At 37.0% G+C, this 12,094-nt stretch overlaps 2 protein-coding genes across 6 annotated transcripts in view; both read right to left on the bottom strand.

Annotated features, from left to right (window-relative positions):
• The window catches only part of CAMSAP2 (calmodulin regulated spectrin associated protein family member 2), a 119,425-nt gene that overhangs the window by 61,066 nt on the left and 46,265 nt on the right, over positions 1-12,094 (bottom strand). The gene's annotated exons all lie outside the window — the stretch shown is intronic.
• LOC132025588 (large ribosomal subunit protein eL30-like) lies at positions 6,316-6,753 on the bottom strand. The gene has a single exon (XM_059413067.1). The coding sequence runs from the start codon at positions 6,688-6,690 to the stop codon at positions 6,343-6,345; it is 348 nt and encodes a 115-aa protein (XP_059269050.1). The 5' UTR covers positions 6,691-6,753; the 3' UTR covers positions 6,316-6,342.

The following is a 12,094-nucleotide window of genomic DNA, read 5'->3' as shown; positions in this document are numbered from 1 at the left end:
ATATTAATACTTTATATGGAAAACCCAAAAGACTCCACTCCAAATCTGCTAGAACTTGTACAGGAATTCAGTCAGTGTCAGGATATAAAACCAAAGCACAGAAATCAATTGCATTTCTATATACCAACAACAATACAGAGGAAAAAGAAATTAAGGTGTCAACCCCATTTACAACTGCACCCAAAAACCATAAGATAACTAGGAATAAACCTAACCAAAGAGGCAAAGAATCTGTACTCAGAAAACTATAAAGTACTCATGAAAAACTGAGGAAGACACAAAAAAATGGAAAAATGTCCATGCTCATGGATTAGAAGAACAAATATTGTGAAATGTCTCTGCTACCTAAAGCAATGTATACGTTTAATGCAATCCCTATCAAAAGACCCATTTTTTTTCAAATAAATGGAACAAATAATCCTAAAATTTATATGGAATTAGAGAAGACCTCCAATAGCCAGAGGAATGTTGAAAAAGAAAGCCAAAGTTGGTGGCATCACAATTCCAGACTTAAGCTGTATTACAAAGCTGTCATCATCAAGACAGTATGGTACAGTGATGGCACATAAACAGACACATAGATCAATGGGACAGAATAGAAAGCCCAGAAATAGACCCTAAACTCTATGGTCAACTGAATCTTCGACAAAGCAGAAAAGAATGTCCAGTGGAGAAAAAACAGTCTCTTCAATAAATGGTGTTGGGAAAATTGGACAGCCACATGCAGAAAAATGAAACTGGACCATTTCCTTATACCACACATAAAAATAGACTCAAAATGGATGAAAGACCTCAATGTGAGAAAGGAATCCATCAAAATCCTTGAGGAGAACACAAGCAGCAACCTCTTCGACCTCAGCTGCAACAACTTCTTCCTAGAAACATCGCCAAAGGCAAGGGAAGCAAGGGCAAAAATGAACTGTTGGGACTTCAAGATCAAAAGCTTCTGCACAGTCAACAAAACCGAAAGACAACTGACAGAATGGGAGAAGATATTTGCAAACAATATATTAGATAAAGGGCTAGTATCCAAAATCTATAAAGTACTTATCATACTCAACACCCAAAGAACAAATAATCTAATCAAGAAATGGGCACAGGAAGTGAACAGACGTTTCTGCAAAGAAGACATCCAGATGGCCAAGAGACACATGAAAAAATGCTGCACATCACTTGGCATCAGGGAAATACAAATCAAAACCACAATGAGATACCCCCCACACCAGTCAGAATGGCTAAAATTAACAAGTCAGGAAACAACAGATGCTGGCGAGGATGCAGAGAAAGGGGAACCCTCCTACACTGCTGGTGGAAAAGCAAGCTGGTGCAGCCACTCTGGAAAACAGCCTGGAGGTTTCTCAGAAAGTTGAAAATAGAGCTACCTTATGACCCAACAATCGCACTACTGGGTATTTACCCTAAAGATACAAATTAGTGATACGAAGGGGCACGTGCACCTGGATGTTTACAGCAGCAATGTCCACAATAGCCAACTATAGAAAGAACCTAGATGTCCCTCAACAGATGAATGGATAAAGACGATGTGGTGTGTATATATATACAATGGAATACTATGCAGCTATCAAAAGAAATGAAGTCTTGCCATTTGCAACGATGTGGATGGAACTAGAGGGTATTATGCTGAGCGAAATAAGTCAATCAGAGAAAGACAATTATCATATGATCTCCCTGATATGAGGAATTTGAGAGGCAGAGTGGGGGGTTTGGGAAGTTGGGAAGGAAAAAATGAAACAAGATGGGATCGGGAGGAGACAAACTGTAAGAGACTCTTAATCTCACAAAACAAACTGAGGGTTGCAGGGGAGAGGGGGATAGGGAGAGGGTGGTTGGGTTATGGACACTGTGGAGGTTACGTGCTACGGTGAGTGCTGTTAGGTGTGTAAGCCTGACGGTTCACAAACCTGTAGCCCTGGGGCTAATAATACATTATATGTTAATTTAAAAAAAAGAAATATAAAATTAATCAAAGCATTTTAAAAATAACAATATTCCAACTCCAATTCTGTAATTATTTCACAGATCATCAACAGATGTTGAAACCACTAGGTGGAGCATTACTGGGAAACAACATGTAATCAATGTCAAGGCTATCATTCCACACAACACTTCCTAATTACGAAAGAAAATATGGTCAAACTTAGTATCACCAACAATGGGATGAACTGACATGGTATGCCTCCTGATGAGATTCAATGTCAAGTATATAACATCACCTATGTAGGAGTCGTGCCAAATTTTTAATTTGAATCTAATTAGGAAAAAACAATTAGACAAGAGGGGGTTAGGGTATAGTCTATAAGCTAAGTTGTTTGCATTCTTCAGAAATGTCTATGTTATGAAATAATAAAATAAAGTAGGGGGAGACAACTATTCTAGACTTAATGAGAACAAAAACACATGGCTAGCAAAAAGTAGTAAATGACCTCTGAATGGTTCCTCATTTGAGAAAAGAAAAAACTATAAAGAGCATTTTGGGCACAATAATTGCAGAAATATAAATATGGACTGAGAATTAGTATCACTGTAACCATATTTAATTTCTTGGTGTGACCATGGTACTGTAGTTTGAAAGAAAAATGTTCTTGTCTTCATAAGATTCTTTTTTTTTTTTTAAAGCATGTCTTTTTTTTTTTTTTTTTAAAGATTTTATTTATTTATTTGACAGAAATCACAAGCAGGCAGAGGCAGTCAGAGAGAGGAGGAAGCAGGCTCCCTCCCGATCAGAGAGCCCGATGCGGGGCTTGATCCCAGGACCCTGGGATCATGACCTGAGCCGAAGGCAGAGGCCTTAACCCACTGAGCCACCCAGGTGCCCCTCTTCGTAAGATTCTGAAATGATTTTGTGTGTGCTCATGCACGTCTGCGCACATGTGCCAGCAAAGAGACTGGGGAGGCATCAAAAAGAGAAGATAAAAGCAAACATAGCAGAACGTTAGTATCAAATATTTTTCAACTTTTTAGCAGAACAAAAAGTTTAGAAGATTAATTTAGAAACAATGCTCATATTCATTTTCCACAGAAACAGGTAAGTACATTTTATACACACACCCTTATATATGCTATACCTAAGTCAGCTTAGGTCTAAAGATGAATTTACAGATCTTGTATTGATATTCTTATCCCCCAAAATTATGTTATCAAGCAAACTCTGAGTGAGGGCTGGCTAAAACTGCTGCTAATACATCCATAGAATAAGTCGTTTCTGTTTACCTTTTTGATTCCTATGTTACTGGTGGCTTTCTTCCCAAGCCATACCTTGTAAGGAACGTACTTCAAATGTTTATTTGTTCAGTAAAGAAGTCATTAGATGTGCAGAGAAAAATACACAGCTTTAATGTAGTTCTAATTAAGCAATACTTGCCAGTCCTGTTACTACAGATACAGCACCTAATAAAGTTTCAATAAACCACAAAGAAAAAAAAAAAAAAAGAAAGAAAGAAAATCAAGAAAAAAAGCTTTAAGAATGAAATGCCTTCAACTGGGGTTTCAAAGTAAATATAAGCTACTTTACTGATACCTTAAATATAGAAAGTAAGACACAAGTGTTTTTAGGTCAGAATACAGTCCTAAAGTATCAGCAGTAAGATCAGTAACACCCAAATGAAGCAAGTTTCTTTGCCGCAACCCGTCCAAGTATTTTTTTTTTTTTAAGATTTTACTTATTTATTTGACAGAGATCACAAGTAGGCAGAGAGGTAGGCAGAGAGGGTGAGGGGAAGCAGGCTCCCTGCTGAGCAGAGAGCCCAATGCAGGGCTTGATCCCAGGACCCTGGGATCATGACCTGAGCCAAAAGCAGAGGATTTAATGCACTGAGCCACCCAGGCACCCCCCAAATATTTAAAAAATTTTTAGGATTGGGATGCTTGGGTGTCTGTCTCCAGCTTAGGTGATGATCCCAGGGTTCTAGGATGGAGTCCCGCATCAGCCTCCTTGCTCAGCAGGGAGCCTTCTACTGCTTCTGCCTTCCGCTCCCCCTGCTTGTGCTCTCTCCCTCTCTCCCTCTGACAGACAGAAAGAAAGAAATTTTAGGATCAAGTGAAAATATATTGTATCCCTTTTATTTATCATTTTGTATCATACTAGTAACCACTTTTCTGTAAGAACTTCTAAGATTTACTCTCTCAGCAAAATCCAAAAGTATAATACAATTTTTAAAGTAAAGTATAGTTGACATACAGTATTAAATTAGTATAATGTTAGCTACAAGTCTGTCATACATGGTCTTTATTATGTTGAGGTATGTTCCTTCTATGCCCACTTTGTTTAGAATTTTTATCATGAATGTTTAATTCTGTCAAATGTTTTTTCTGCATCTACTAAAATAATCGTGCTATTTATCCTTCATTTTGTTAATGTGATGTATCACATTGGTTGATTTGCATTTATTGAGCCATCCTTGCTTCCCTGGAATAAATCCCACTTGGTCATGGTGAATGAACCTTTTAATATATTTTTTAATTCATTGTACCAATATTTTGTTGAGAATTTTAGCATCTACATTCAAAACAGGGATATTCATTTGTAATTTTCCTTTTAGTGGGGTGTTTGTCTGGTTTGGGTGTTAGAAAATGCTGGCCGGAGCGCCTGGGTGGCTCAGCGGGATAAAGCCTCTGCTTTCGGCTCAGGTCACCATCCCAGGGTCCTAGGATCAAGCCCCGAATCGGCCTCTCTGCTCAGCAGGGAGCCTGCTTCCCCATCTTTTTCTGCCTTCCTCTCTGCCTACTTGTGATCTCTGTCTGTCAAATAAATAAATAAAATCTTAAGAAAAAAAAAAAAAAAAGAATAATGCTGGCCTCACAGAATGAATCTGGAAGCATTACTTTCACTTTCATTTTTGGGGAACAATTTGAGAATAAATAATGACTCCTCTTTAAATGTTTGATAGAACTCACCTGTGAGCCCGCCTCATCCTGAACTTTTAAGTAACCATTTTTTATGTAACAATACATAGTTAAGTAAATTATTTTGAATAATTTATATACTAATATTTAACTTTTAAAAACCCTAGAAATAAAAGTTGGGCAATAAAAACCAATCATATTTATTAAGGTTTACTGATCTCTTACTATACGTCAAGTACTACATTAGATGCTTCACAGGCACTATTCTATTTAATCCTCATAATCATAGAAGGTGGATAGTATTTTCATTCCTTACTGCCAATAAGAAACTGTAGCTTAGAGTTTCAGAACTAGTCCAATGTCAAACACCTAATTGTTGCAAACCCCATCTGCCCTAATCTAGAGACAAAGTACTCAATCACTACAATTCGGCCTCATCGACAAGCATTCACCAAAAGACACTATTCCTGCTCCAAATTATAGCCTTCCCTTTTAATCTCAAACATCAATTCTTCATAAACATTTTTGTAATTAAACCTTTTGAGAAAGGGTAGGTTCACATGCAATTATAAGAAACAACACAGAGATTCCATGTACCCTTTACCCAGTTTTCCCCAAAGGGTAACATCTTGCAAACCTACTGCACAGTATCACCAGTCAGGATACTGACCCTGTAACAATGAAACTATAGAATTTTCCATGACTAGGATCTCACCCCACTGCCCTTTGCTAGCCATATATAGATTTCCCTCCTGCCCTTCCTTCTCCTAAAACCCTGGCAACAACTAATTTGTTCTCCATTTTTATAATTTTGTCATTTAAAGAATGTTATACAAATAGAATCGTACAGTATGAAACATTTTGGGTAGCTTTTTAAGTTCAGCTTTTAAATCTATGGCTTTTAAATCTATGGAGATTCAGGTAAACTGTTTTAGGTAGCAATAGTTTTGTTCCTTTTTTACTGCTGAGTATTATTTCAATAAACCTCTTAAGACTGATTATGGCAACCAACACTTTTATAAATGTAAATACATCGGCAGTTTGACCTACACATTAAAAATGGAACACCAACTATCTCACTTATACTTGCAGAAGACTGCTAAATATATTAAACTGAGGTACTAAATTATTTACTATAATGGGTGGCTAAATTTTCCAATTTACCTTTCTTATGAATGTTTAAAGTTCTAACTAAATTAAAGTTTTCACTCTTAAAGAGAAGAACCGAGATTATATGGCACCATTAAAATAAAAAAATTAATGGGGTGCCTGGCTGGCTCAGTTGCTAGAATGTGTAACTCCTGATCTCAGGTTCATGAGTTCTAGTCCCACATTGGGCATGGAGCCTACTTAAAAATTAAAATAAATAAGTAATAAAGTAAAATGAAAAATAGCTTATTTTTGTTCAGTATTGATTCAATTTTTTTTTTTTTAAAAACAAGCTGTGGCCAGTTTTATTAAAGAAAAATTGCGTGTGATTTACTTTTCACCAGTCTGTTCTGGCATGCTTCTAATGATATCAGAATCACCTGGATCAATGATAGCCAGCGTGCATACTCTGTAGTATTTCCCACATGCTGTGCCCAATTCAATATTATTGCCACTGTAGTGATGGACACCAGTTTTGGCCAACATGGCATAGTATTCGATTTCAGATTTCCTCAAGGCCGGGCAGTTGTTGGCGAGGATGACCAGCTTCACTTTGCCGTGTCTGATCATTTTCAGAATCTGCTTGTACCCCAGCACGTATTTTCCACTTTTCATAACGAGCTGGAGCCTGGAGTTGATGGACTCCAGCGACTTTTTCATCTTCTTTGCGGCCACCATCTTCCTGTCTTAGGTGCGGGACGGCCCCAACCAAGAGCAACCGCCAAAATGGCCAGGAGAGAGAAAGGCTTGATTCAATTTTTTAACCTAACTAGCTCATATAAAAACTAAATGCCTGTGAGGGTCTTGCAGTAAAGGAAATAATCACAGAAGGCACCTGCCCTAAATACATCTTTGAAGGAAAACATAGGAATAAGACCAAAAATTTAAGACTTCCCCATTTTCAACTTGTAATAATATTTCAAATTACCAAAGAAGTAGTAATATGAGGCAGCCTATTCAGAGATACTTACACATAGTTTTTACTCATCTTCTCCACAAGTGGTCAGTATTCCAGTGCTTATTTCCTATGCACACATACACAGGCATGCATGCATGTACACACACAAACATACACAGAAACACACCAAACCATAAAAGTCAAAAAACGTTATTTAAAAATTTCACAAGTACTTGTCTGGCAATGAATGAAATTCAGATCTTTTCTGTGCTTTTACATGTAATCATCAGCTAACTATTTCTTTTATCCATGAAAAATGTTTAAGCTAATTTCCATGCATTTCTTTAGGTTTTAGATGAAATATCACAGTACCCAGAAAGTTCTCCTTCACCATGAAACCCTACCTCTGACTAGATTAGGATTAGGTGTCCCTCTGATAAGTTCCATGACACTTAAGAGCAGCAGTTACCATGAAGTAACTGCCTAGTTTCTTGTCTGCCTCTCCTTCCAGACTATAATTATTTTGAGAGAGGAATGTGTCCCCATGATGTAGTTCCATATTTAACACACATTAGTGATTAACAGACAAATTTGCTGAATGAATGAGTATGTATGAAATACATATTAGCAATGACCAGAAGACCTAGAAGCTAGTCCTTCCATGATACTGTATTCAATGTCAAAAGAATTATCCTAATGTGCTTTTCCATGGTACCCATTCTGATGGAGGCTATTATTAGTTGTATTTAAATCAGGCACTTCAAGATATAATGCCATGCTTTTAAAAATAATTACTATTATTGGGGCACCTGGATGGCTCAGTGGGTTAAAGCCTCTGCCTTCGGCTCAGGTCATGATCCCAGGGTCCTGGGATCGAGCCCCGCATTGGGCTCTCTGCTCAGCGGGGAGCCTGCTTCCTCCTCTCTCTCTGCCTGCCTCTCTGCCTACTTTCGATCTCTGTCAAATAAATAAATGAAATCTTTAAAAAAAATAATCATTATTATTATTAAAAAAGAGTAAAGCATCATCTACCTAAATCTTCTAGAACCAAGTTATTTTTCAGTCTAACACTCACCATGTAGATTGCCACTTTAAGAATTTTAGAGGATTTAGATAATTCTTTAGATAAAAACTTTAGAGTCATCTTGCTAAAAGTATTCTTTTTAAACTATATCCATAGGTAGCTAAAAGTAGCTCAGTTTAATATTTATTTGTAATAATATGTGATATGGTGAATTCCACCCATTTCATCTTCATTGCTACTACGCTAGTACCATCTCTTGCTAAGACTTCTGTAATAGCTTTATTAGTCTTGCCACTCTTTACTACATTCTCTTCAGAGCAACGTGAGTGATCTTTTTAAAACACAAATCAGATCACATCACTCTGAATTTAAAGAATCTTCTGGGGCACCTGGGTGGCTCAGTTGGTTAAGTGTCTGGCTTTGGTTTGGGTCATGGTCCGGGGTCCTGGGATCGAGCCCCATATTGGGCTCCCTGCTGAGCAGGGAGTCTGCTGAGTCTGCTTCTCTCTCTCCCTCTGCCCTCTACCCATTACATGCTCTCTCTGTCTCTCTCAAATAAATAAATAAAATCTTTGGGAAAAAAATAAACTTCGAATGATTTCCCACTATACTTGGAATAAAAATCTGATGACAATTCATTAGATGTAACACAATTGGTCCATGACTACCTCTCAGATCTCATTTATTAGAGCCATGCTGATTTTTTCTGAGAAGCCTATTCGGCCTAGGAATTCTGTACTTGCTCACTCTTCTGACCACATGGCACTGCCCTCCAATCTTTTCATGTCTAATTCGTCTGTTTCTTTTTTCTTCAGACGCCAGCCAAAATATCATCTCTTCAGAGAGGTCTTCCCTAAAGATTCTGCCTGCATCCTAATTAAATTATTCTTTACCAAATCATGCTGCTTTATTTTCATGGCAGTTGGCACTACCTGACGTTATCTAAGTCACTCATATTTGCTTTCTATTTGTCTACCATATTGTCCCCCTCTTCACCTACCTCTGCTGCCTTCTGCTTCTTCTACTCTCCCTCCTACCCTCTACTTTTCCTACCTTTACCACTCCAGAATTAATACTTGATGTATACAGGGGCCTTGTCTAGTTTACAAAGGGCCTAACACACAGCAGGGTTGAATGAAGGAATACATTTTAACCCCAAAGAAACCCACATCTTGGTCTGAACTATTTTGTCTCATCCTGTTTTGTACCTGGCATTGATCCTTGATCTTGCTTTGTCTCCCACTAATAGTCTTATCCTTATCTTCTCAAGCCTTATATCTGACATTACTCTAATATTTGGTTCCCTTTCTCAATGACAACTCATATTCACCTCTTGGATCATGTCTCTTCTGACTAGTTTCTTTTAAACAACCCACTTGATTTAGTGAGCTCCCAGAACTCTACTCCAAGATGGATCCTCCAGGTCTAGAGCTCCAAAGCAGAGAGGGAACACAAAGCACTGATTAAGTATGTAGACTCTGGAGTCAAGCTCCCTGGGGAAAATCTTCACTCCACCAATTCTGTGACTCAGAATAGTGCACTTAACACCTCTGTACCCCAATTTCTTCATTTACAAAATAAGGGATAATAACACTATCAACCTCAAAAGAACTGTTAGAGATTAAATGGATTAAAAAATATAAAGGGCACAGAGCAGTATCCATATTCATACCTAATACTGTATAAATATTATCTATTACTATCTAAATACAATCACTTCTGACTATGAAGGTGTAAATGGTACCAGACTTGCCCTCCTGCCACAAACAACTCAAAAACTGGACAAAATATATATAAAACAACTATTCTCAGACATTGGACTACAGACAACATAGAGCTGTGAACCTTGAGTGAAAGGAAACAATGAGAGCTCTACATCATTTCACCTTTATGCCTAAAAGCACTTTCTGGAACACTGAGAAGAAAAATGAAACCCACCCGCCCCATGGTGTTCTCACTGAGTTGAAGACATAAGACTGCAGTTTGGGAGAGAGGGGAGTTAGGTTGCTGAAACTTGTGGGGAAGAGTACCAGAGAGAAAGAAGCTACACAGGGAAATCTGTAGTCCCATTTGGTTGAATACTGCACAAGAACAAGTTAAGACTCTACAAGGCATGACAAAAATCATTTACCACAGAAAAAAACTACAAAAGAGCTATAAGTAAAATAATCCCCATACTTCACTTATACTTGGAAAATTGTAACCAGCAAGAACAGAGAGACCACACCAAATATCCAGGGTTTCAAAAGACACCCTGGAGGGTAACATTTGAGTAGCAGGTGCAAAACAGCCCTATAATAAGGCTGCTGTAGACCCACCCTAACAAAGCTCCAAAACAAGTCCTAAAAGAATCCATGTTGATTTGCAAGTAATTTAACTGTCTACAAAAACAAAGTTTAAAACTTTTTTTACATTTTTAAAAAAAGATTTTATTTATTTATTTAACAGAGAGAGAGAGCTCACAAGTAGGCAGAGAGGCAGGCAGAGAGAGAGAGAGGAGGAAGCAGGCTCCCTGCTGAGCAGATAGCCTGATGCGGGGCTTGATCCCCGAACCCTGAGACCATGACCCGAGCCAAAGGCAGAGGCTTAACCCACTGAGCTACCCAGGTGCCCCGAAAACTTTTTTTTAAATCTTAAAATAATTATAGGTCCACAAGAAACTTACCAAAATTCAAAACTATAAAGGGGGGGGGGATCAGACATTCAAAACTGTGAAAGTTGCAATTTATTTACCATATTTACCAATTTATTTATCATTAAATAAAAAAACCACTAGACATATCAGCAAGAATCATCTCATAATTAGGAGGAATCAGACAGAAATGACAAAGATAACAGAAGTACCAAAGACTTTAGAAAAAAATACCATGAAACACAAAGACATAGAATAAAGAAATGTAAGTTATAAGAAAAGAAACAAATGGAATCTTTATAGCTTAAAAATGTAGTATGAGAAATCAAAGATTCACTGGATGAACTTAAACAACAGAAGAAGCACTGAAGTAAACTTAAAGGCATAGTAAGAGAACAATCCAAACTAACGCACCAAAAGAAAGAAGCATAAAATAACAACAAAAAAGAATAGAGCCTTAGTGACCTATGGGACAACAGTAAGCAGTTATGTAAATGTCATCCAAAAAAGGTGGTAGGGAACAGATATATTCAAAGAAATAACGGCTGAAATTCTTCCAATTTTGGTAAAAGCTACAAAACTCAGATTCAAGCAGTTCAAAAAAATCCCAAACAGAAAAGCTCACTAAGGTACATCATAACCGAACTGCACAATAATAAAAAAAGAACTCTCAAAACTAATGAAAAGGACACAGTACATACAGAGGAACACTGATAAGAATAACATCTGACTTTTCCGGAAACAAGGCAAGTCAGGAGTTGGAATGCCATCTTTATTGCTCTGAAAGAAAAAGTTGTCAATCTAAAATTCTGTAACTAGCAAAAATACCCTTCAAAAATGGAGGCAGAATAAGGCATCTTTAGATATGTAAGGGAACATTGAGAAAAGTTGACATAAGCAGATAGGCATTACAAAAAATGTTAAAGGAAGCTCTTCAAGCTAAAGGAAGATAATACCAAATAGAAACTAAAATTTCATCAAAGAACTGAAGAGCACCAAAAAAGTTTGTATGTGTACAAATATGAAACAATTTGAGTCTCTCGTTTTTTAAAAACTCATCCCCCCAAAAAAGATTCTAGGGTTTATAAAACACGTTCTAGTACAAAGGATAAACAGGAGAAAAAATGGTGATGATGTTTACAATATCCATGAATGGGTAAGCATAAAATACACACTGGGTTTTAAAGACTTATTACAAAAATAAGAATAAAAATACTCATTAATAATTTTTAAATAGAATAACTGTTGAAATAACACTTTCATATGTTGGGTTAAACTAAATATATTCTTAAAATCAATTTCACCTGTTTTTATTTTTTTTACTGTGGCTACCAAACTACTAGATAGTTTAAAATTACATGTGTGGCTCACATTTTATTTCTACTGTACACTATTGGTTTAAATCTAAACTACATGCAACAGAAAGAGAAGAGACAGAAAGCACAGTAAATACTTTAAGAGACAGTAGCCAAAACAAAGACTTTTCTAAAATTAATGAAAGATATCAGCCCACAAATCAAACATTTCT

Source organism: Mustela nigripes, chromosome 10 (assembly GCF_022355385.1).
Source record: "Mustela nigripes isolate SB6536 chromosome 10, MUSNIG.SB6536, whole genome shotgun sequence".
NCBI lineage: Eukaryota > Metazoa > Chordata > Mammalia > Carnivora > Mustelidae > Mustela > Mustela nigripes.
This window is presented reverse-complemented; position numbering and strand designations above follow the sequence as displayed.